Consider the following 23,668-nt stretch of genomic DNA (forward strand, 5'->3'; position numbering starts at 1 on the left):
CAGAAATGAGCTGTTAATGTGGCCATAATTTATTTAGATTAAAACATAAAACTCAGAGTCAGAAATGTAACGTGTATAGTTTTGATATCCAGTGTGTGATGTTGTCACATGTGTATGTTTGTCTGTTTGATGATTATAAGTCTGATTATTGTTGTTATCGGCTCTCACTGTTCTCTGACTGTTTCCTGACCCCCTGAGTTTGGAGGTGGTGTTAATTAAATGTGGTGTCACTTTATAACTGTCACCTTGTTCCTCTCTCTGTGACACTGTCTCTTCTTCTTCCTTGTTTGTTTCTCTGCCTCTCAATCTTCTTTATTAAACAACCACATAAATCCTTCCACCTTTAACTCATCTTGTTCTTCTCTCCTTACTCTATTTTTCCTTTGTTGGTAAATGTTTTTTCCTTTTTCTCTCTTCTCTTTTTTGCCTCTGTTCTCTCTCTCTCTCTCTCTCTCTCTCTCTCTCTCTCTCTCTCTCTCTCTTCTCCATGATCATCAGGCCTGTCAGAACGGTAACTCGCAGCATCTGGAGCACCTCCTCTTCTATGGGGCGGATTCCTCCTCCCAGAATGCCTCTGGAAACACTGCCTTGCACATCTGTGCTTTATACAACAAGGTACAAACATCAGGTTCTAGAGCTCTGCTAGAGCACCGTATGTCTTTGAACTTACAGTATGAGAAGGTAAAAGCCACATAAAGCCATATATAACGACCCCACCAACCCCAGCCCCAGCTTCAACACGCTGTTTATCCTGCTGAATAAATTACACACCTTTTTAGGTTCAGCATCCTGAACCTGAAAACACTCTCCATCCTAAAATCCTGTCAACATGTATATATCTTCCTAGTAAGAAAGATAAAATTAGAGCAGTTTTGTCTTTTACCTGCAGCTGAAGGTTAACAATAGTATATTTTTTAAAAACTTTTTGCTACCAAAACAACAACAAGCAAAACTGAGCTAAATAATCTGAGAAGCTACATGTTTCTGCCATATTTAAAACAGTTGCAGTGACATGACAGCACAAGGAAAATGTATGTAATATCTGTAAAATTAATAATGTAAAACACACAGGACAGCACCATACTCACTAAAGCCACTTGAACAAATTACATACATTAATACACTGAGCAGTAATTATAGAATTTATATTTTACGTTAAATGCACATTAATCAGCGCTGTCTGTTGCAGGAAAGCTGTGCACGAATCCTGCTCTACCGGGGAGCAAATAAAGATACGAAGAATAACAGCGGGCAGACCCCCTTTCAGGTAATGACTGAGTGCCTGGCTGCGTAATTATGTGTGTTGGCTGGTTGCATGGTTTAGTGTTTTATTAAGTTAACGTAGCAGAAAGTGCCAGGGCCTAATTTCACTTTAAACCATTACTGTGCCGTGATGCACACCCGGGCCCCAGGTGGCAGGAGTGTGTTTGTGTGTGTGTGTGTGTGTGTGTGTGTGTGTGTGTGTGTGTGTGTGTGCGTGTGTGTGCGTGCCTGTCTGAGAGAAGACAAGAGAGAAGACGACACAGAGAAAGAATTCAAATTTGCTATATTGCGCAATGAGCTGCATATTTTTATTCCTTTTAAGCATTTGTGCAGTGGTGCAAAAACAGAATGTTAAAATATGTTTTTAATGTGAAAGTATTCATATGTTTTTGTTGTTGATTCATTTGCATTTGACTTTGTAGTTGTAGATATCACCTGGATGACTGAGACGCTGCTGGAATATTACACGTCAAGAGAATGATTTGTAGGTTTATATTAATTATAATCTAGACAGGCCACAGCCATGAAGCTCAGGCCTGTGCTCCTACAAAATCATGCATTTTTCATGAATGGGGTTTAAAATATACAGGAGCGTAATGCCTCAGTTAAAGCACACAAACAGAAATGTGAACCTGTTTCTGCAACCCTTGCATTCTGTGTAGTCATTTGCAGTGTGTGTGTGTGTGTGTGTGTGTGTGTGTGTGTGTGTGTGTGTGTGTGTGTGTGTGTGTGTGTGTGTTATCAGGTGGCTGTCATGTCTGGCCATTTTGAGCTGGGAGAAATTATCAAAAACCACCGGGATACAGACGTGGGTAAGTAGCTGAGGTGTGGTCTGAATTTTTTCATGTGTTATGATCTGTAATGTTCCGGTTTAGACATTTCATCCAGCTGGAAAACACACAGGAGCTTCATGAAGGAATGAAGCCTTTTATGAACAAATAAAAACAAGCAGCAATAAAAAAAGGAATATTCAAAAGAATGTACTTCAACAGCATGTTCAGATATAAAGTGTAGAAAGAGGAAATGCAGTTGAAAGCAAGTAGAGAATGTAAAACAAGAGCAGAAAAAACAAATGAAAACATGCTCACTGTTCACCCTCTGTCTGTCCCATCTCCCCTCACCTCCCAGTTCCCTTTGTGGAGTCTCCAAAGTTCGCCCCCCAGAGGCGAGAGAGCAGCCGGACGCTGACAATACCCCACCCTCACCCCTTCCTGCGGGCCAACAGTGACAGCAGCATGAACCTGCCAGACTGGATGGCAGTGCCCAACGCACCGGGGACCAACATCGTCTCTGTGCAGGTGTGTGTGTGTGTGTGTGTGTGTCTGTGAAAGAAGAGGTTCACAGTTCAAATTCTTGACTGTGGATATCATGAAAAGAACTTATATTCCAGATACTAACTCTATTAATTGATTTGCAAGTTGCTTCTGAACTTGAATGACTCCTTCAGGATTAATCTAAGAGTTCTGAATGTATTGTACTCACCTGTGTTTCAGTATAATTGACCTCGTGCTGCAAAGCACAACAAAGAGAGCACAGATCATTACCAGCGCTACAAACATTTACACATCACATCCAGATTTAATGCATCAACAATGAACCATCACTGTACAAAATGTTGTGATTCTGTTTGCAACAAGATGAACACAGACATTTGACAAGCCCACATATGTAATACTGAAATCCATGAGGTAGAAATCAGTGTTTCCAGTCTAAACTGATACACAGTGGTTGCTGGCAAGATGTAGAAATTGGGCTTTTCTAGTGTGTCAATCCAGCTTGTGTCTGATTATAAAGATTTATCCACTTAGTATGAGTTCACTAAATATTCTGTTTGCTTGGCCTGATAATAGTGTTTGATGTTTGTTGTTTCCAAACCTAGTTGTAATTTGTATTTCTGCTGATCTGCCTGTTTAATTCTACACTTGATCTGATTCTTCCAACAGAAGAAAAGTGAAGGTAGATTCATCATTATCTATAAATCTAAAAATCTGTGTAGAGAAACAGTTAATGAATATTTTCATTGCACAGGTGGAGGCTCAAGCAGCTGCAGCCAAACAACTCATACACAAATTATACAATTTGAACAGACATAACACAATATAATGGATGACCTTTAACAACCTCTAGTGGTAAACATTACCAACTGCAACAACTTATTTCTTGCTTTTTTTTCTCCAAACAAGATGTATTTATTATACAGTTATTATGTCCATTGGGGATAAAATAAATGATGAAGTCACAGGCTTCTTGTCATCATCTTTGCAGTGGTTTAAGTGATCATGGTGAGTGATAGATAAATGTTATTCATGAGACAGCTGTAAACACATTTAGTTATATTAGTCATGTTGTATGAATGTTGGTTTCGCCGGGAAACATAATGTTGTCTTAAAAGCTCAGTGAGAGAGTTTTTCTAATTAATTAAAGATGTAGAAGTCAGAGGAAGTTAAACTCACACAGCTACAGGGGCGAAGAGACTATAGATGATAATAAACACAAAGAAACAGAGGAAAAATACAGAAGTTAATATGATTAATAATCAAGTTGAATGTATTTAAAGTAGCTCAGAAAATCAGACATCACATCATTGCAGGTTAATGTGGTTGGTTATGTAATGTTGTGGTCAAAAAAATTGCACAGAAATGCATTGATGGTGCAAGTGCAGCTACAGATAAGTTGCACAGTTTTTCAAAACTATGATGCTATAATGATCTAATAACCTCATGTGCATGGATGTAACCTGGAATATGTCTAATCGTACAGTCAACATTTATAAGGAGATATTGTGACATATAAATATCTTTCACTATGTTTCTCTCCCAGGGCTATAAGCATACCGGGACGCTGCGGAGCTCCAGCAGTCCCAGAGGGGCGAGGACACGCTCCCCGTCCCGAGGGAGGATTGGAGACAAGGAGGACCGCAGCAGACAGAGTCGGAGACAGGGGTGAGTGGTGGAGGCTGAGAACAAGGTGCAGCCGAACAAGAAGCTCTGCGTCACTTTTCTAACAAGCACAGAATTGAAACTTTCTACTGGATGTCTGCAGGTCCATAAATATGTTTTAATGTATTTTATCTAAATCAAAGTAAAGGTGGTTAAATGTTGTTTTTCAGTCTTCAGTGTGAGATCTTTGTATTAGCTAATTTTTAATGTGTTAAACATTTGGTTTTGCTCAGTTAGGTTAGTATTAACTCAATAACTATCAGCTGAAAAATAACTAGAATATGAATCAAAATAAAGGCCCCAGACTGAATTGGTAAGTTATATCATTACTTTGGATATTGAGACTTTTCCCTTTACTTTTCTCTCTTGGTAATTTAGTTAGTATAGCTATAGGATAGTTCTTGGTTCTGGTAAATCATCAATATAGATTAAACTACCCAGCAGTATATAAAGTAGTTCAAACTAGCGCTCCCTCTTCAAGTTTCAGTAATATATAATAAAATAGTATGAAATGGGCCTTAACAAGTGCTTTACTTTGATATTTAAAATACTTTTTGCAGCTGTGTATCTTTCTACTTGTATATAGATTTAGACTGTCTGTCCCCGTTGTGCCCCCTCCCACCCAGGCCTGCCCCTGCCACCACCACCGTTCAGACTGCAGGGCAGCGCAGACGCCTCTACAGCGCCGTCCCAGGACGAGTCTTTGTAGCGACTCGAGCACACTCTGCACAGGGAGAGAGAGAGATCAGCTTCAATAAGGGAGACAGGGTCAAAGGTGAGAATCTGTGCATTTTCACATAGTGAGTGTGTGTTCACATCCGTGTGTGTGTGTGTGTGTGTGTGTGTGTGTGTGTGTGTGCTGGAGCATAATACTGCATTTTGTCTTCCACATGAGTTGAAAGTGTCTGTTTCTGTTTGGGAGTCAGTGTTTGTGATTTACACCTGGTACTAACATGACTGGACTGTGAACTCCTCCATGAAAAGAATCTCTACATGAATCACAGACGCAGTACTGAAAAGCGGACACTTGTAATAAAGAATTGAGACACATTCAGAAACATGGAAAACAACATTACAGACACCTTAAAAAGATTTAGTGTAACATGAGCTCACATGTGCAGTAAATGCTCGTCTCTGTTTGGGGCTTTGGCATCACCTCAAATTGTTCCTTATAATATGTAAGCTGCTGACTGCAGGGGTCTAACAGTTTCAGAGGTGAGATTTAATTAGCAGCTTTTAAGCTATCACCGTTTAGCTACCTGATAAAGTATTCTGGACACAACACCAGATGCTGCATCCTAAGCACATTTAGTTATCTACCTAACATTAGCTAATGCTAATGGCAACTTTCCAGTGGCTTAAACGCCACAGCTAATGCTGTCGTCTGGAACAAGCACAGCCCAGTTACACCACTGGCTTATCAACATGTCATTGCTAACGTGTTACCAAACAAATGCTCACTCACACATCCAGAGGACACAGGGCACAGGATGACACACGAGCATCTCGCTGCTGTTTTATGAGCTGAAAAGAAAAAAAAAAGCTTAAAAAAGGCGAAACAGAAGTGCTGGGCTGAAACACCGGGAGATGTTGAGCGGTCCCAATAAAACTAGCTTAATGCAAAAGTTTGACATTTTGGGAAATGTGTTGCTGAGAGTTAGGTGAGAAGATTGATATTACTCTTTTACCTGTCATGATATAACATGTTCATTATTGAGCTTCAGATGGATTTTGTTGCTAAGCTAAGCTTAGCTAACCTGTTGCTGAATGGGAGTCTTTCTCACTCCCTGCAAGAAAGAAAATAAGCATATTTCCCAAACTATTCCTTCAAGCATCTCCTGAACAAACAGTGAGTCAATGAGCATTGAAAACAACACTATTACTACAACTGTACCAACACAAAATCACTCAAGAAGTGTCTTCAGATGAGTTTGTAAAGTAGCCATTTCCTAACATGAGTGTAAGGTCTCTATATATGTTTGTATTCAATGTCTGCAGGTATGAATATGTGTGTGTTTGTGAGTGAGTCTAAGGTGTCGCCAGGTATGTATGTCTTGGTGAGTATGTAGGAGGTTTGCATGTCTGTGTGTGTGTTTACATTATTTCCTTTCTGTTTGTTAAATGTTTGTCTTTTTGTGTGTGTTCATTTCTCCCTGTATCTGTGTGTGTGTTGGTGTGTGTTGGTGTGTGTTGGGTTGTCTTTCTTCCTGATGCACTGGTCTTTCCTCCTCTTCCTCCAGTGTTGAGCGTTGGCGAGGGCGGTTACTGGGAGGGGACGGTCAGGGGTCGCACAGGCTGGTTCCCCTCCGACTGTGTGGAGGAAGTGATGCTTCGGAGCCAAGACAACCGATCAGGTGCTCACCAGCAGTCGCACACACTCACAGATACACACACATGCACACACAGCGGGGTCATCCTGAAAAACACCCAGCATCACTTCAGTGGGATGAACACCTTTTAGCAGGGGGTCTCACATTCACCTTCTGCTGAATATTCAGCTGGTTCAGCTTCAAGATGCTAGTTTTGATATTAAGTGACCAGGCAGATTGAAGACAATAAGTTATGTTTTTGAATTAAATTGTGTAGTAAATCTATCTTAAAACATGAGCTGTAAACTATAGCTAGCTATAAACATGAGATCTGCAACTAACAGTGCTATTATATTTATGAATTAATATATCAGTTGTTATTCTGATTGACATTTTTGTCAATAAAGTGTCAAAAATAATGAAACAAATCTAAGAGCCTTTAGTCATGTGAGGCTTTGAGCTAAATGCTAACATGCTACATTTGTAGATATAGTGTTTACCACTTTCATCATCTCAGTTTAATATGATAAGATGCTAACATTTGCTAATTAGCACGAAACACAAAGTACAGCTGAGGTTGTAGTTTTGCAGGTATTTAAACCAAAGTGTTAGACACATTAAAATTTAAATAAATTGACCTGATTTTGACATTTCAGTCTGGACCAAAGTGGAGGACATTACCATGGCTTTATCTACGCTAGCATGGCCAAAACAGGCCCCTTACAACCTCCCTGAGCTCCCTCTTATAGCTGGTCAAGTTAAAACAGCAAATCATGTCATTAAAAGCAGAGAAGACGTTAGTAAAATTGTTGTTGATTATTTTTATGTCAGACATTTTTTCCTGTACTAACACGCATATTCGTCACAGCTTTAGTTGTAGGTTGCAGGTCTCGTGACCTTGAGGAGAAGCCACTTGTAGAAGAGAGATGCTCCTCTGGTAGATTTTCACAGTGACAGTGATAATGAAACAGTACCTGTATAATAAGCAGATTAAATGCAGCCACAGTTGTGCTGATGTCACTGTGATTTTTGGGTTTCAGAGAGCCGTGGAGAACGAGCCAAAAGGCTGTTCCGCCATTACACGGTGGGATCCTACGACAGCTTTGACGCTCCCAGGTAAGAGTGACCTCGCCGCTAGCTGTGACTGACATACTGAGAACTGAACAACTTCCTATTTGATCCAAACGCGCAGCGGTGTGCACAGATTCTCAAGCAGCGGGGGTGTAGATGAAGAAGGGGCACTGCCTCCGCTCACAGGCTCAGTGGAAGGGTTCATTCAGGGTGAGGCCACACCAGAGTGGCACTTCACCTAGCAGAGGGGTATTTGAGCTGAACATGAGGGCACTTAGATGCTCCAGTGTTTTCCAGTATGATATCATGCTTCACCCGAGATCCTGACATGACCACCACTGTCTCCTGTTCATTGAGCTGCTCTAACTGAGGAGATGAGGGGTTAAGTACTTTACTAAAGAGCGTGATGTAACTCGTGTGTCCTCCTACTGGGCACTGGAATTCAAACTGACAACCTCTTCATTACGACCCCACTGCTTCGCTGTTTAGACGTACACCACATGCTGGCAGGGGATTTGTTTGTATGCTAACATACTATACGCGTCTATCCAGATAAGATGATTCATGCAGTGATTCACAAGTTCCACTGGGTACTTTGATTTGTGTGATGTGCTGTGTTGTGGGTGATTCCTGTGGTATAGTGTGACGATGTGTGAGTGTTCACCACCTCGGGTCTTAGAGGCTGCTCTCACATTGGAGTCATCATCAAGACAAAGGTTTACCAGCTGTGTTTTGACTAGCAGTTTTTTTTTTTTTTGCTGAAGCTAACCTGGGCAGACAGGCAGATTTTTGTCATATCAGGATGTTCCTTCCTTTCTGTGTCTTCCTCTTTTGGCTCTGAGGCGCAGGGCCGTGTTGCCAGGCTGCAGTTTTTAGGTGGGCTGGACTTGTCTGTGATGTCGTAGGGGCTTTCAGACCACTCTGATGACTAAGGCTGAAATTTCTTGGTGTTGACCAGTGTTATGAAATCACCAGATGGTCATTCCCGCCCTTGATGACCACATTATCTGAACTGATGTATATGTATCACTGCACCATGGGACCAGCCACACATAATCTTAGAATAGCAGCTGAAATCTTTAACTTTTAACAGAAGGTCATTATGCGTTTTGTGTTAATACAGATCGTCATCCACCTACTGTGACTTAATCAGCATCCGGTCTTACAAAGCTATTCATGCTGAACATTTCATTGTTGACAGGCGGCTGCAGTTAAGGAAACGTTACCAGAAAATGTTCATACTCAGCTTTTTAACACAGATCCAGATCTTCTAGAGGTGATCTGTTGACTCACGAGTGTGGAAAACTCTCTTGTATCGACTTTGGCCATGTGACTTCATCTCATTAAGTCAGACTAATATAATGTCATTCCCTTTAATGCCTTGCATCTGCATCATGGCGGCCGCTGTGTCGCTTTGAGGTAAATTCATTTCAGTGTCCAGGACTTGGACAGAGCAGAGAGAGAATTATTTACATAGAAATAAAGCCGTTATCAATCACATGTATTATTTACGTGAAATCTCTGCCTTTTCCCTCTCTCATTATCATTCTTCATGATTCCTCAGTTCTCTCTATAAGGCCTGCAGTTTTTTTTTTCTTCTTCATGTTTTATTTTCTGCTTATCCCTCCTGCTAACAGTGTTTCTCTCCCGTCCATGCACATAGCGTCATTTATTATTAACACGCTTTTCATCAACAGCGACATTTCATGCAAGCCACGCGCTCAGCCATGCAAAGTCACACACATATGTTTGCCCGCACACGCTAACGCACACATCATGGATAATTAAAGTCGTGTTTTCTGCAGCGTAGACGGAGCCCAAGACTGTTTGTTTGGCCGAGCAGGCTCGGCTGACTCAGAGCCGCCCTCACACGGGCCTACTTTCACAGCCTTTATCTCTACATGTAATATCTCACCTATCCCTCCTTTCATCCCTCTATATTTGGCCGCATCTCCTGACCAACTCTGCATCCCTCCCTCGCTTTCTATTCATCACTGCTATTGCTAACCCCCCTGTACTTTTTAATTTTCTTTCTATCACCCTCTCTCCCCTGTGGTGTCTCCATCTGGAGGTCAGACAGTGAAGGGCACTCTGAAGGGAGACGAGGGCTGGGGAGTGGGATGAAGAGCTTGGGTGAAGGCAGAAAGGCATCAAGTGTTTACAAATGGGTGAAAAGAGACACATGTGTTGTTGTTTTTTTTCCTACAGCCATCAGGGGCCAAAGTAGGGTACAAAAAAGCGGAAAAAAACGACGCCCTCTGCCATTTAAACTTACTTCATTCTGTCTGAAGACCGAAATGAATTTTCAACGCTCGTACGATTCGAATTATTTTTGTATTAGGGATGGAAACGTCAGTCGGTTGGTCGGCTGCTTGACTGAAATAAATCAAAAATTATATGATGGATTGCCGTTGCCAAATTCTGTGTTTCTGAGGCGATGAGTCCTAATGATGTTGGTGACTTCTCATCTAGTGCCATCCGGTCCAAAATGGTTTTTCTCCAACACTAAGGTTCATGACTAAATACTTAAAAAACTAGTATTCAGCCTCAGCTGCACTTTATGTTTAGTGCTCATTAATAGGCTTGGGCGATATCCAAAATTTAATATCTTGATACAGTCCAGCACAAATATCATGGTGTATGATATTAAAGCAGTTGGGGTGTGGATTTAAGTGATGCTGCCACTAAACAGCAAGTGTATTTGTACAATGTACAGACACAGACACGGCAGCAGGGCTGACTGTGCAAAAAAAAAAAATTCTTTGATATTTTGAAAAATATCACAGTATTTCATGTTATCAAACATACCTACTCATTAGCAACTGTTAGCATGCTATTATGCTCAACTAAGATGGTGAACATTGTAGACATTGTGCCTCTAACATCAGCATCTCAGCACTGTTACTGTACGTATGTTGGTGTGCTGATGTTAGCATTTAGCTCAAAGCGCAGCTGTGCATACGAAGGCTCACGTAGCTGCTGGTATGACTGTAGACTCTTAGTCTTCTTTATTCACATTTTAGCTGAAGTTATCATCAGCCAATATTGGTTAACGTATCTTTTATTTAGACCATGTCCCACTTCCCAAGTGTTTCTCCCAGCGCTGTGTTTTTTTAAGAGAGGAAAAGCCTCTGAAACTGTATTTAGGTCACAGAAAAACAAAGCTCTCTGTTGAAGAACACTCTCATTTTTTCTATGATTGGCAAAATTACTTTTTCAACAATGAAAACACAATGAAACCGCAATCATCCATGTGGCCCTGGCAGATCAGTGATATGCCTTCTCTTTGCTCCATGCTACTTCACAAGCATTTGAGTGTGTGATGAACACTCTGAGGTCTGATTGTACTGAATTTCTTTCACATGGCAGATCCCTCTCAAAAACAGAGCTAACAGATTTTTGATCTCATAATCAGATGTTGCTGAGGCTCTGCTCGTGGATCGTAGCTGCATAGACGTCTCTTTTCTTTCTAAACTTAAGTTGTAGTGGAAGCAGATTTTATTTTGTTATCAGCCACAACAAACCTGAAGAAGTTGGGTATTAGATAAAAAATGTAAAGGCTGAATCAAGATGATCAGTTTCTCACAAAATACCTGGTGTAAAGTAAACTTTTGCTGAATAGCAGGATGGTAGACGTCTAAAAATCCTTTAACAGTCGACCAGGTGGATGAACAGTAATAGAATCAGTGAACAGGCTCATTGATGTCTGTTAAAGAGCAGCATCTACCTCAGGTTTGCTCACATTAGCCACCATGGTCATATCAGAATTGAATTAACAGTGCATTTTATTGCCTATGAATTCAGCTTTTATCTTCTTTCAATAAAGTTGAGGCAGCTTTTGTTACAAATTTTTTAGACTGCAACACCTGAACAAGACTGACGGGTTGATATCCTGTTCTTTGATAAATGCCTGACATTATCCCAACATACTGGTTCATCTCTAATGGACAGAGTCATCTTCTCTGCCACTCATTGATCCTCACCTCCTGTTCAGCCCACTGCCTATCATTGACAGCTGGATACATATATATATATTTTTTTTCAGTACAGGACAAGCTGTGACGGTTAGATCACGGTGTGATCACTGAAACCCAGCAGTCAGCAAGATGAACTGCTTTAACTTGATAATGTGGTGATTACATTAACAAGGGCACAAGGACTGAGGGATATGATGACTTGGAAAGCGGCTCTGACAAATGACAAACAAATATATGTCTGTCATGCCCCTCCACCTCAGATGTCTAATTAATGCCCGTTTGTCCTCAACCTACTTTACACCTTTCCTCCCATCTGCTCCTCCTCCTCCGCCCATCACAGCCTTTTTTCTCCTTGGGTGGCTGCATTTATATTATTTATATTGCCCACCTTTTTCACTAAGGTCTGCCACAGTCAAATTCAGGCCACTCAGTCAGTTGAGGTGGGACATGCTCTAAATATTTCAATCAGGAGAAACCAAGAACAGGAACGAAAGGCAATGAGAAATTTGAGGTAGAATAGAATTTAATGTGAACATTAGGAATAGACTTTGGTGCTTAGACCCTGATTGGAAGTTGGTGGAATGGAGCTTCAGGCATCCACAGGTGAGGTAGCGAAGGGGTGAAATGACGGCAAAGAGAGAGAGAGAGAACACTTTAAGGTCCCATATTATATAAAGTGATATTTCCATGTGTTTTTTGATTATAAATCAGGTCTAGGTTCTATATTAATACTGTGAAAGTATCAAAGCCTCAGTCCACAGAGAAATGCACACAGCCTGTATTCAGAAACTGAGCCTTAAAACCAGCCGTCAGGACTTCTGGAACTTTGTGATGTCACAACTATACAGTCACCACCCTCAACTATGTCCCCAGCATGGCCCACCTGGACCCACAGGCCTCGCAGGATTTCGTTTTTCTGAGTGTTTAACAGAAATCTGCTATAGTTTTATTGGATCGCTCAGAAAACAGTCAGCCAATCAGAAGAGAGGGTTTGAGCCTGTTGTCAGAGACAAGCCTGAGAGAGGAGATGTAAAACTACACTGAGATGTTTTTTGTACTTAAAACCACAAAGATATCTTCTTATGGAGATCAACACTTCAAATAAAACACTGGAAAAATGTGGGACCTTTTTACAGCTTCTGTGTGATTGGCTAAAGTCCAGCGTGTCAAGTTGTGATTGAGACGAGAATGAGCAGGTGGAGAATGTCACCTCGCTGACAACATTTAGGAAGTATATAGAAAAAGAAAAAATTCACACCCATTAGCAACATAAAGAAACCTGCAGAAGGTGAATACTGAAATGCTGCAAGTTGTAAATTCATTTCACTGTTTTAAATCCTCGCAGTGTTTCTCTATTTACTTGTGATTTCCTTGTTTCTTTATGGTGTTTATGCTTCATCAAATTGATGCAGATGTTTTCCCATTTGTTCGGTTTGTTTGTCTGTTTTCTCATGGTTTCTTAAAAGCTGGTCTGTTGCCTGCTGTCACAAAAATTAAAAGCCAAAATACATTTAAATAATTTTCATTGGAGCAAGAACCTCATCTATTAATTTGCATAATCTTCTGGGATGACAAACATACATTATGTAGAGCTGAATCATCTCCTGTTAAACATAAGAGCATGTGCCGACATACAGTATATTATTAAACTAAGTGTATGAACATATACACTGTTATTTTAGAGGGTTTGTTTCCACTGTTGCTATTTAGCTGCATTTGCTAGAAGTGCAGCTTCGAACTGAAACACTCTAATGTTGTTTTTCCTCAATAAAACAGATGAAAGCTATAAACCGGTAGTTCATCCGCTCTCGGTGTCCTTGCCACAGATGCACTGAGCAACTCCACACAATCTGTACATGCTGCTGCTCCTCTGCCAGCCCACATGAGACCATTTTTGGGCCAACAGCGGGTCAAATGAGGATGAGCGAGCATGCAGTTTGGAGGAGAGAGGCAGAGCACCCTGCTAAACGCTGCCGTGGTGGTCGGGTGTTTCTTGTGAGACACATGCGTTGCCTCTTGCTTGTCCATATGTAACACAACAGTTGATTGACATGGTTTTACAAACTTGTGCGACTTCGCCTTACTTGATTTTTTGGCTGAATTGTACAACAAGAGATAGAAAACTGCGTCAAAGAGTGTGTGTGTTGCACATAAGCACAAACACACAACCATGTGGACCTTCTGTATGTTTGCTCTCCTGCTCCCTCCCCCACCTCCCTTCTCTCTCTCTCTCTCTCTCTCTCTCTTTCTTTCATGCCCTCTCTCTCTCTCTCTCATCACACATGCATGCACACACAAACACAGATACTGTACACACAGAATCACAGCGGTGTAGCCTGACATGCAGGGAGGGAAACTAAAAGGCAGAGATGAGAGAGGACAAGAGCTGTGATCGTCCTCGAATGCAGGAGAGAGGCGAGAGGGTGAGAGAGAGGGGGAAAGGAAGAGAGAGGGACGTAGAGAGAGAGGGAAGGAAGGAAGGAAGGAAGGAGGCAAGGAGGGAGGGAGGGCAAGTCGACGGAGGACAGCTCTACGACATACGGGGAACGAGGCTGGCTAAGAGATGATGTGAGTGCCTATTTGAGAGAATCTGTACCTCTCTCCTCTCTCTCTCTCTCTTTCTCTGTCCTCCTCCTCCTCTTCCTCCTTCCGCCACTCATCCGCCAGCTGTTTCTCTGTCCTCTCTCCTCTCCCTGTCTGCGTCGATGCGTCCCCCCCACACACACCCCCCCCATCCCTCCTTTCCGTTGCTCTACCCTCTCATTCATGCTTTGTTTACAGCTAATGTGAGGAAGAGAAGTGTAGTGTGTATTTATGTGTGTGTGTGTGTGTTTGTGTTTGTGTGTGTGTATTAGAGGGTGGGAAGAAAAGAAAAGAAAAGGGGGGGTAGGGGGGTGGGAGGGGGGGTAGGGGGGTGGGAGGGGGGGTGAGGTTAGTTAAGTGTGATTTAAAGGCACGTGGGGTCAATAGCAGCAGCAGAGGCTCCAGATGGATCTGACGTATAAATCAGTTTTCTTCTGTGTAATATTACATAATAATAATTTGACTTGTCTTTCATCGTTATGTCACATAATGATGATTGCACCTTTTCAGTCTTTTAAACTTCAAGAGACCCCCCCCCCCCTCCATCCTTTGAATGAATTATTCCAGATAAGGCTGTACTGTATAGCAGAGACTTATCTCAGTGGCATCTGTTTTTATGAATGGGGAATCATGACAGTGATAGATACACAGTGAATACTCTACATATGAACTATAGGAAGTGTGTGGGGTGGGGGGGTGGGGGGGGGGGTGGGGGGCAGGATGGAGAAAGAAGAGTGTGTGTGGTTGTGTGTGAGTTGACTGCGTGAAAGCATTCATGTTCGGACTCTGTGTGTGTGTGTGTGTGTGTTTGTGCATAAAGCCCCCTGTGAAGAAACCCAATCACCTCTCTCTCTCTCTCTCTCTCTAAATTACCTCATTTCTCTCTCTCCCTTTTTTTTAAGCCACCTTATTCCCCCCTCCCTTCCCCCCTGCTCCTCTTCTCTCTCCCTCTCTTTCTCTCCCTCTCCCTCTCCCTCTCTCTCTCTCTCTCTCTCTCTGTGTCGCAGTCACAGCGAACCATCTCCATCTCTCTCTCTCTCTCTCTCTCTCTCGCTCCCATTCCTCCTCTCTCTGTCTTAAGTATGAAGGGGCTGGGAGAGCTCGGCCCTCTCCCTCTCCCTTTCCCTTCTTCCATCTCTCTCTCCTCCTCTTCTTCCTCTCCTCCTCCTCCTCTCTCGCGGCTCGTGCTCGCTGCTGTCTCGCTGGAAGACGAGAAGGAGAAGGAGCAGGAGAAGGAGGAGGAGGAGAGGGAGGGGAGGAAATGGCGATGGGGGCATGCGGCGAGGAGGATCTCTCCCTCTCCCTCTCCCTCTCTTCTTCCTGGCCGTCGCTCGGCCCTGTGAATAGGAGCGTCTGGTTCATTTACAGGTACCTGCCATGGCTTTTTATACCCACCCCCCCCTCCTAACCTCCCTCCCTCTCTCTCCCTCTCCCTCTCTCCCTCCAGTTGCCGGGGGAGATGTTGGGGGGTGGTGGAGGAGGGAGGGCTGGGATGCATGTGGACATCATGGATGGCGGGGCAGGATCGATCAGATAGATGGACAGATGTTGCAACGCGTGCGTGCAGACGGATGTGTTTGATTCAGTGTGTCTGACTGCATGTGCGTGTGTGTGATGTATGTGTGTGAAGACACACGAGAGCTGCCGCTGCACAACCCGGTGTCTGAGCAGTGCAGCCGTTCTGTGTTTCGCTGTATGAACGTGTGTGTGTGTGTGTGTGTGTGTGTGTGGCGTTTTCTTTCTCTCTGCTTTGAATCGCTCTCTGAACAAATGTCCTCTAGCAACGCTGCACCGGCAGAAGTGATGCTCGCTGCTGTTAGTGATGTGCAGACTGATTACATGTTTGTTTGTGTGCATGCATGCCTATGTTGGTGTGTGTGTGTGTGTGTGTGTATGTGTGTGTGTGTGTGTGTTCTATGTGCAAGAATGATGTGTTTGCTGTTGTCGATCATCACAGGCAGACAGATGTGTCCTCCTCTGTTGGCCGGTAGATTGCATGTGATCTTGTGTCCTGTGTGATGTGTGGCGTGTGTCTGAATGTTTACCTGTGTGTTTTGTTTGTGTGTGTGTGTATGTGTGTGTGTGAGAGAGAGAGAGAGAGAGAGAGACTGCCGACAGAATGGAAACAGCGCATGGTGAAGGAGTTTGAACGATGCAGCATGCATGACAAGTTCCAGCTTCTTTCTGACACTTCTACGGAACCCTGCTTGACCAAACCTGGTTAATGCCTTGGCTTCTTACCTGTGTAGTATTAGACACACTGTGCTTTGTGCTGGATTGTGTGGCTCAGTCGCTGTTTTTGTGAGACACTGATGACAACACTGGGCTGTTGATACTGAGGAACCATCGCTGAGTGACGCTGTCACTGTGTCTCAGTTCTGAGGGATGTGGTCCGTGAAGGTGGGCCTGAGCGGCTGAACCTGCTCCTCCTCTCTAAATGAGACGGTCGAGCCTCACAGAGAACAAAACTATTTGTGTGTTAAGATGTCGACTTGGAAAGAAAACAAGTTTGTCACTCTAAAAACAAGCCTAAATATGAGTGGATTAAGTTTAAGTTAAGTGATGCTCAAGTTTAGCAAGCACATTATAGACACCGAGCAAAGCCAAATTTCCATGGTCGAGTTCATGCAGTATATTTACCACTGACTGATGAGGGCCTGAATGCAAATACCTGCCAATATGTTGAAGAGGATTGCCTGAACGCTCTGTTAATACATTGACCAGCTCACACTGCGTTGGGGGACACTGGGGGCTTCCAAGGACATGCTGGTTGTGAGCAAAACTAGGCTGCATTTCTGCTCAGCTGCATGTAGGGAAGCTTTTGAACTGGGACAGGCCTTGTTAGCCCTTGTAGCCATGTATTCGGTCACTGAACTGGCAGCGCAGATAATGTCACTTAAAGTTGATGACATCCTCGAAGACAGCAGAGCCTGAGTTAGTAGTTGAGGCTGGTTTTATGGGATGCAGCGCCTCACACAAGCACAAACAGAGAGAGGATGGGATGAGTAGTACATCCTTCACATGACAGTTACAATCTGACAAATCTTCCATCTCGTCATAAAAGCACATGTTGTAGAACAGTTGCCATTCACACTGCAGTCAGTTGGCTTGGTGATTATCACTTTGAGTGCATCTATGCTAAATCTGATCAGGCAAAATTCTGCTGCTTTGCTGTCACTTTTCTCCTCATTACACGATGCTGATGGATTAATAGAGCTGGCACCATTTGTTTAAAATAACCAAAAATGTCAAGTCCATTACCTCAGAGCTGATTATTCACCCCAGTGATGGATGTAATGGTTTGTCAAGGGTGATTTTTGAGGCATTTTTTCATGTTGCCCCTTGTATAAAATTTTATACAAAATATAAAATGATGAAAACTACTGATCATAAAACTAACTGCAGAAATGTGATTTGCTGTTGGTGTTAAGTTGCCTGAATTTCTGGGCTGTTTAGCTCAATAACTGAGTGAATTCCAGTGACCTGTTGCTGCAGCTGCCTGCAGAGATGGATCAGTGATGTGTGTGTCTGCATTTACCAGTATCTGATTTAACTAACCTAAATCTGACAATGCAGCTTTTAGGGACAGGAGGTGTTGTTTCAGTGTATGAAAGCAGTTTTTTTTAATCCCTTGCTTCCAGCACAGACTGAATTTAACACACATCCAGGAAACAAACCACAGTTTTCATATATCAAGATTACTTTGTCCAAAATCCCAACCAGTAATTAATATTCACCACTCACTCCTAGCATAATATGTGTGTGAATGTGTACAGTACAGCGTATGTTCATTTATTCACTCGGCTCCTCAGAGCGTTTGAGGTCTGGGCTGGGCAGCAGAAATGAACAGAAGAGGACAAGAATAACAAAGAGACAGAGCCTTGGCAGAGACAGAGAGGCTCTCACAGCCTGTGGAGAGAGTGATGCACTCAGTAGACTGAATGAAAAAGATCATGAGGGGGGGGAATGTGATTAGATAAAAAATGAGTGAATGATTAGAAGTTTGGAGAACAAGGGGAGGGAGAGCCAGTATAGATAGAAGTATGGAGTGGGCGGGGCCATGAGGATGGGAAAAAAGAAACGCTGGTGAAGAGAGAGAGGGATGAACAGATGGAGAGGGCTGGGACTATTTTGGTGCACGGTGGGATTATCAGCATGTGGTTACAGTATGTTACAGCTGACACGGCACATATACCTCTGTGACTCAGTGACTGGCTGAATGGCCTTTCCATTCATAACAACACAAGAGTCCCTGATACCTGTTCCTAACACCCAACTGGACCAAGGAGGCCTAAACTATAGTGGTCAAGCGTCTTTGCAGAGCTCTCATGGTAGGACTATGGCAGACCTACTGGGCTCAGGCTCAGGGGCCCAAGGTGTTCAGGGGGCCCCTGAGCTAGATCCTCTGTTTGATAGATAAAAGACAAAAAAAATGAGTATAAAGACACAAAACAACCACAAATGACCATGAAGGTGACCACAAAGAGATACAAAACAACTACAAAAAGATCTGGAAAACTACCTCAAAGATACAAATTGACCTCAAATGAGAAGCAAAATGACCCAAATGATGTCTCTTTGCCTTGGAATCTGTGACTCTTGCTCTTGTGTAAGAGGGGTTGGGGGCCTGTCACGTGCACAGAGCTCAAGGGTCCATTGTCTCATAATCTGCCCATGACAAAAGGACAACACGAGCCTCTTATCATCGACACATACAACACACCTGAGAGAAAAAGTAACACTCTCTCAGGCAGGTGGACTGGACGATGACAGATGCAGTCTGATAGATGTATAATTGCTTTTGAAAATAACATAATTCAGTGCCAATGTGTGAATCCAATCATTGTTAAATCTTGTACAGTACAGTGACACACAGTGGAGGAAGAAGTACTCAGACCTTTACATATATAAAAATACCATCAATGTAAAAATCCTCCTTTACAAGTTTATTCTAAGTCAACAAGTGTTAACAGCAGCAGCCTCTATGACTGATGTATTATCATTAGATTATTACTACTGAAGCATTAATACATTTTATTGTTTTAGGTGGATCTAGTCTTTACTGCTTTACATGTAGTTCTGTAGTTTAGTCCAGCGGTTCTCAACCTGTGGATCTGGCCCCTCCAAAGGGTCAAAGGGTCACATCTGAGAAATGTGAGATGATTAATAGAAGAACAAAAAAAAAAGCAAAAAGAAAAATCAGCTAAAAAATACTAAAGTACTAATTGTACTAAAAAAAAATGTGTACAATTTTTTTTATTTTCCTGTAATCTTTACGAGTACTTTGTGAGTAGTTGGACAGTTCAGCCGCTTTGGGTTTGAAAAATAACTGAAATGAAACCACCTGAGAAGTTTAGAGGGCACGTGTCTGCTTTGAGGAACTGCTTGTCACCCAGAGATGTTTCATCTGAAACATGATGAGAGGGTTCACTAAAGAGGTTTAGAGCCACTGGTTTAATCTTCAACAATGTATTTCATAAGTTTGATATATTTTCAATGTAAATTATTCATCTGGAAAGTAACTTTTAGCTAAAGTAGTCAAATAAAAGTCCTGGGTAGAGCGTGTACCATTAAGGCTTAGTCCTAACCGCAGCAGCCCGGAGTTCAAGTCAAACCCGTGGCCCTTTGCTTCATGTCATCCCCTCTCTCTCCCCAAATTTCATGTCTCTCTCTCACTGCAACTATAATAAAGGCATAAAAAAAAAACAAAAAAAAAATCCTGACCAGTCCAGGCAGACAGCTGCTCACCCTGAGTCCACTTCTGTTGGAGGTTTGTCACCACTGTCACTGGGTGGTAGCTATTTATCTGTGTGAACTGTTGTGTTTCTCTCAATAATACAGTAAGGTCTTGACCTTACCCTGTAAAGTCCATTGAGATAATGTATATTATAATTTGACCCTATACAAATAAAATTGGATTGAATAGAAATGTATTTAAATTAAGTATAAAGAAACAAAATTTCAATGTACGCATGTAAAGTAAAAGTACCTCAAAATTTCCATTGAAGTACAGTACTTGAGTAGATGTACTGTGTTATTTTCCGCCTGTCTTTGCGTACCTCCTGCGTGTTTGTGGCACAGGACAGAGCGGAGAGTACACTGCACTGTATGGGCTCCACCTGTGAGCATACACTGCCTGTTCTCTGCTGTCAGTGACTAATAGCGTACCATTACATGGCTTGGCTCTGGTGTGGACCTACTCAAGCAAGTTTCCCTGCGTCCAGTTCTCGCTGTTGCTGAGGCAACAAGCAGCACCGTCATTACTGTATATAGCATCTCTTACTGAGGTTCTGGTAGAAACCGGCTCTGGGCTCGCTGTCAAAAACATACACCAAAGTGAAGCATAGCAAAACACTGTTTTATGTCACCACTGTACTGTGGGGATCATGGCTTGTGTTACAGTTTAATGGTGGTTAGGGTTTGGCTGATAGTTGTAGTTTTGAATTGAAGCTGAAATAGATACGTTTTTACATTTGACCACTCTGAAGTATTTATTGTCATCAAACCAGAGAGGCTTTGAAGCTCTGTTCAGAACATGGGACACTATACATTATTACTGCTACTAATAACAAGAGTAAATTATAAAACAATAACATATTTAAGGAGACGTAAATATCAGGGTTTTCCATAGACATACTATGACCTTAACCCACAGTTATAGGAAGATAAATTAAACAAACTAAATCATCTCCATTGTATTTATGGAAGATGACAGTCATCAGTTTAGATGTTCTGCCCTAGATCAGATTTTTTTAATAGACAAACTAAATCTAATACACTGTCTTTACCATATTTTTGATGATTTGAAGATAACGGTTTATTTTACAGGTCCAGTATTTTTTTTTTTTTTCAGGTACTTAATAATTGCAGCAATTAACACTTCCTCCCTTTCCCTTATAACTAGTACTGAATTGCGTAGGCCTTTCTTGGAAATATCCCAGACATGTACAGCTTAATACCAGCTAATTTCTTTAAAAGAAATTATGAGGAAGGTGTCCAGGAAATTAGCTGAAAGATATGGGAGCTGTAAAATTAAGTGTTACCGATTTTAACAATCTATAAAGTACACACTGGGGTCTTAGTTTCAATCCAGTATAACATCGAAATGAGTTTCTGCTTTGTACTACTGGTGATGTCATCAGAATGGGACGCAGGAAGTGGGGAGCAGACAGCAGAGGAGATGGGGAAGGAAAAAGTTAACAGCAGCAGGATAAACATTGTGATTTATTGATAAAACTTGACTTTCCATCCATCATCTCCACTGATTAAGGCAGAGGCTGAATGCAGGAGTGTACAGCACGTCCTCCTTGTCTTCTGTCTTTCACAGCTCTGTCTGTGTGTCTCTCCTCTGTCTCCTCTCTGCCAGTGACTATATAATCAAGGAGAAGACAGTGCTTCTGCAGAAAAAAGACAGCGAGGGCTTCGGCTTTGTGCTGCGGGGGGCCAAAGGTGAGAAAAAATGTGATAAACATCCTGCTGTGCAACCAGACGCACACACTGACTCAGTTCTGATCACATATGAAATACTGTATTATGTGCAGTGCTAATGCATCCTCTCCTGCCATATTTTAATGGTGTCTCCAGCTCAGACTCCCATCGAGGAGTTCACTCCCACCCCGGCCTTCCCTGCCCTGCAGTACCTGGAGTCAGTGGACGAGGGAGGTGTGGCCTGGAGAGCCGGACTCAGGATGGGGGATTTCCTGATAGAGGTACAACCATGATTTACCACTGCATTATCAGGGTGGATCTGAAAGTACTGACAGGTTTGCTATGGAGGTTTCAGAAGAAAATAACCACAGTGCCGACTTCCTCACAGTCCTCTAAATGTGGGAGTTTAATCTGCATCTGGATCCGAGTCCCAATCAAAATCTTCTTCATGGCTTCACTTTCTACTGGATTTCACTGAAAAGTTATGAATTTATTCACCGTGTACAGAAAAATTTTCAATTTGCTAAAAAAAATAAAAATAAAAAAGCCAATGACACAATAAAATGTATTACTATCCTGAAGTAAATTTGGTTCGCAAGCAGGCATTAAACATACAAAAACATACAAAAACTACTTTATATAAAGTAAAGATTTCCAGCAAACACATACAGTCTGATTTGAGATTCCTTAAGTTGTAGATCAACAGGTGTTTTGTGTTGTTAAATGAAATGTCTAGAAACTCTAAACTACAAATAATCCCTTGTCTCTCTCAACTTCTCTCTTAGCCTGTCTGTTAGTTTCAACTTCCCTCTTCTTTTTTGACACAAATGTTGGAGGATGCTTTCGAATGAAAATGCTGTCGAGAAAAAGTGGTAAAAATAATCAGCATGATCAGCATCACCGAACTCCATCACTCTTTGTCTCTGCCTCTGTCCCAGGTCAACGGTCAGAACGTGGTCAAAGTCGGACACCGGCAGGTCGTCAACATGATCCGACAAGGCGGCAACAGCCTCATGGTCAAGGTTGTCATGGTTACCCGCAACCCCGACATGGAGGAAGGTTCGAGGAAGAAGAGTGAGTGTCTGCTGCAGCCCTGTCTGTCAACGCTGGTGGTAACTGAACCATGATCTTGAACAAGTCTGACTGATTCTTCTGTCCCCTCCCCTCCAGTTCCCCAGCAGAGTAAGAGGCTGAGCACTCCGGCCATCGCCCTGCGATCCAAATCCATGACTTCAGAGCTGGAGGAGATGGGTAAGAAACAGGCTGAGATAAACTTTTTTGAGAGAGAGCGAGATGGATGAAGACACAGATGTAGACAAAGGAGAGTACTTTAAAGCAGAGGAGGAGGAGAAAAAAAAGTTAGTGTGTAGAAATAGATTGAAGTGATGAAGAATGATAGAAACAGTGTGAAACCAGAGTGTTGGGGGGTTGTTAAGGATGCTGAAAGTGAGAAGGGGAGTTGAGCGAGGGCTAAATTTAGACAGCAAGACAGAAGAGAGGGAGACGGTGTACTTACTCAGCGACAGAGAGCAGAAGACTGGCTGCCTGCAGCCGTGGATGACGGTCTCAATGCATTTCACTGTTCTTTCAGAGGTTCCACACTGTCACTTCCAGCACCCCCACTACAGGTAACCCCACCCAGAAAAAGTGTCGCCAGCATCCACCCTGTGACCCCTCTCTCTCTCACCGCCCGCCTCTCTTACCTCTTACCCCCCTGCACTTCCCCCCTGCCCCTGCCCACTGCTCCCTGGCACAGCTTTAACCCCAGTGTCCACAGAGCAGCCTCTACCTCTGATCAACACAAACACACACTCACACGAACACACACACACACACGCTGACAAGTATTTGTTGCTAAGGTAACACTACAGGGGAATAAAAAGAATTTCAGCGAGCAAGTTGCAAAAATTCAGTCCCTCTTTTGTTCATATCTTTAACTGATTCATTTGGAAGAAATCACACCCAGGATAAAATTATTGAGATGAGTAATTTTTGAGAAAAAAAAAACAAACAAACAAAAAAAAAAACAACAACTTTGTTCTAGGTATGTTGCTATGGTAACAGCATTATGTGTGGCTATGCTTGTGCCATCTCTATT

General features: G+C 42.5%; 1 protein-coding gene across 1 annotated transcript in view; it reads left to right on the forward strand.

Moving 5' to 3' along the window:
* shank1 (SH3 and multiple ankyrin repeat domains 1) overlaps window positions 1–23,668 on the forward strand; it is a 60,554-nt gene that overhangs the window by 20,950 nt on the left and 15,936 nt on the right. The window contains exons 7-18 of the mRNA XM_071466928.1: window positions 499–615; window positions 1,190–1,267; window positions 2,009–2,075; window positions 2,392–2,561; window positions 4,084–4,205; window positions 4,829–4,977; window positions 6,443–6,556; window positions 7,552–7,627; window positions 21,509–21,591; window positions 21,727–21,851; window positions 22,509–22,644; window positions 22,741–22,821. Of these exons, the coding sequence (XP_071323029.1) occupies window positions 499–615; window positions 1,190–1,267; window positions 2,009–2,075; window positions 2,392–2,561; window positions 4,084–4,205; window positions 4,829–4,977; window positions 6,443–6,556; window positions 7,552–7,627; window positions 21,509–21,591; window positions 21,727–21,851; window positions 22,509–22,644; window positions 22,741–22,821 (1,318 nt within the window). The remainder of the gene's footprint in view (window positions 1–498; window positions 616–1,189; window positions 1,268–2,008; window positions 2,076–2,391; window positions 2,562–4,083; window positions 4,206–4,828; window positions 4,978–6,442; window positions 6,557–7,551; window positions 7,628–21,508; window positions 21,592–21,726; window positions 21,852–22,508; window positions 22,645–22,740; window positions 22,822–23,668) is intronic.

This window comes from Trachinotus anak, unplaced genomic scaffold (assembly GCF_046630095.1).
Source record: "Trachinotus anak isolate AG129_WGS33_773 ecotype Australia unplaced genomic scaffold, CSIRO_AGI_Tana_v1 ptg000003l, whole genome shotgun sequence".
Classification (NCBI taxonomy): domain Eukaryota; kingdom Metazoa; phylum Chordata; class Actinopteri; order Carangiformes; family Carangidae; genus Trachinotus; species Trachinotus anak.